At 38.2% G+C, this 1,226-nt stretch overlaps 1 protein-coding gene across 2 annotated transcripts in view; it reads left to right on the forward strand.

The window, feature by feature from the left end:
- Nucleotides 1-1,226, forward strand: part of LOC102216006 (interleukin-1 receptor-like 1) — an 18,441-nt gene that overhangs the window by 6,759 nt on the left and 10,456 nt on the right. For both annotated transcript variants that reach the window (XM_005751909.1, XM_005751910.1), the window contains exons 5-6: nucleotides 699-849; nucleotides 1,099-1,167. In XM_005751909.1, the coding sequence (XP_005751966.1) occupies nucleotides 699-849; nucleotides 1,099-1,167 (220 nt within the window). The remainder of the gene's footprint in view (nucleotides 1-698; nucleotides 850-1,098; nucleotides 1,168-1,226) is intronic.

The raw sequence follows: 1,226 nt of genomic DNA on the forward strand, positions 1-1,226 counted from the left end.
TTACAAACTCCAAAACACTTGCAAACTCCAAAACACTTGCAAACTCCAAAACACGTACAAACTCCCTATAAAGGTGTGTGTTTGCCAGTTGTTTGTTACGCTGAATGATTTGGTGCTTGGCCATTTTGAATACACGTTTTTTTGGGGGGGATTTTTCTGACTTTTCGGTAATCGTTTTTGGATCAAGGCCACTGGATTAATTGATGGTATGACCCTGCCTGGTTTATGACTCTGGATACTTTGCTAAAAAGGTGCAAGAGCTAGTTGCCAACCAGCATCAAGCTGCAAAGCTGAGAGGTGCCAGAACTGACTGCTGATGGTAATAAGTACCAGTACTAACCAGTGAAACCAGTGGGGCAAAAGATGATTCCACTGGCCCTGGAAGTTGATGACATTAAAATGTTGCTTGACTTCTGAACAAAGGAATTTTATTTACCTTTTTAAACATTGTCCATGTTAATACCAGTGTACATTTTTATGTAAGATAAAAGTGTTGGTTTCATTGCTATAGCAAGAACCTGATTGCAAGTTAATAAAAAGGGAGCTACTTTAAAAACCTCTAAACTTTTACAATACAACAATTACAAACTAAGCCACAATGATGTAATTGACAGGGCCATTGTGATGATTTACAAAACAGACCATGTTCATTGAAGTAAAATGTGTTGCTTTCCCTATTTGTGCCCTTCTCGGTGCAGGACTATACTCTTATTGAAGATCAGCATGAAGTCGAATTGAGAGTGCATAATGCTACCAAAGACCACGAGGGCCTCTACACCTGTATTTGTACCTGGGCATACAATAATAAGGTGTACAGTACGTCAGGTTCGAGGGAACTTATACTTCTAGGTGAAACTGCATTCTTTGGTGTTTAGTTCTGGATACCAACACAACACATTACGACACCAACATAAACTTGACTTTATAAGTGAAATTGTAATGGCGTGTTGATTTAACATGTTTAATAATGAGCCAGAGCTAAAGATTTGTATGTATGTCACAGGTTTTCCTGATTTTTCAAAACAATACCCATATTATAGCATACCAAATGTCCTATTAGAGGATGAAAAATGTCTCACTCTTTTTGGTTGCTCGCAGAAAAAGCTGTGCACTACCTAGAAATTTTGACCCCAGCTGATGAGTCGCAGGAGCAGTTTGCTGATGAAGGTAATAAAATCTCATCTTCATGTCAACATGTTGCTGTCATAACAATTCAATTCAATTCA

Source organism: Pundamilia nyererei, unplaced genomic scaffold (assembly GCF_000239375.1).
Source record: "Pundamilia nyererei isolate P.nyererei 1_Seehausen unplaced genomic scaffold, PunNye1.0 scaffold00334, whole genome shotgun sequence".
Taxonomy (NCBI): Eukaryota; Metazoa; Chordata; class Actinopteri; order Cichliformes; family Cichlidae; genus Pundamilia; species Pundamilia nyererei.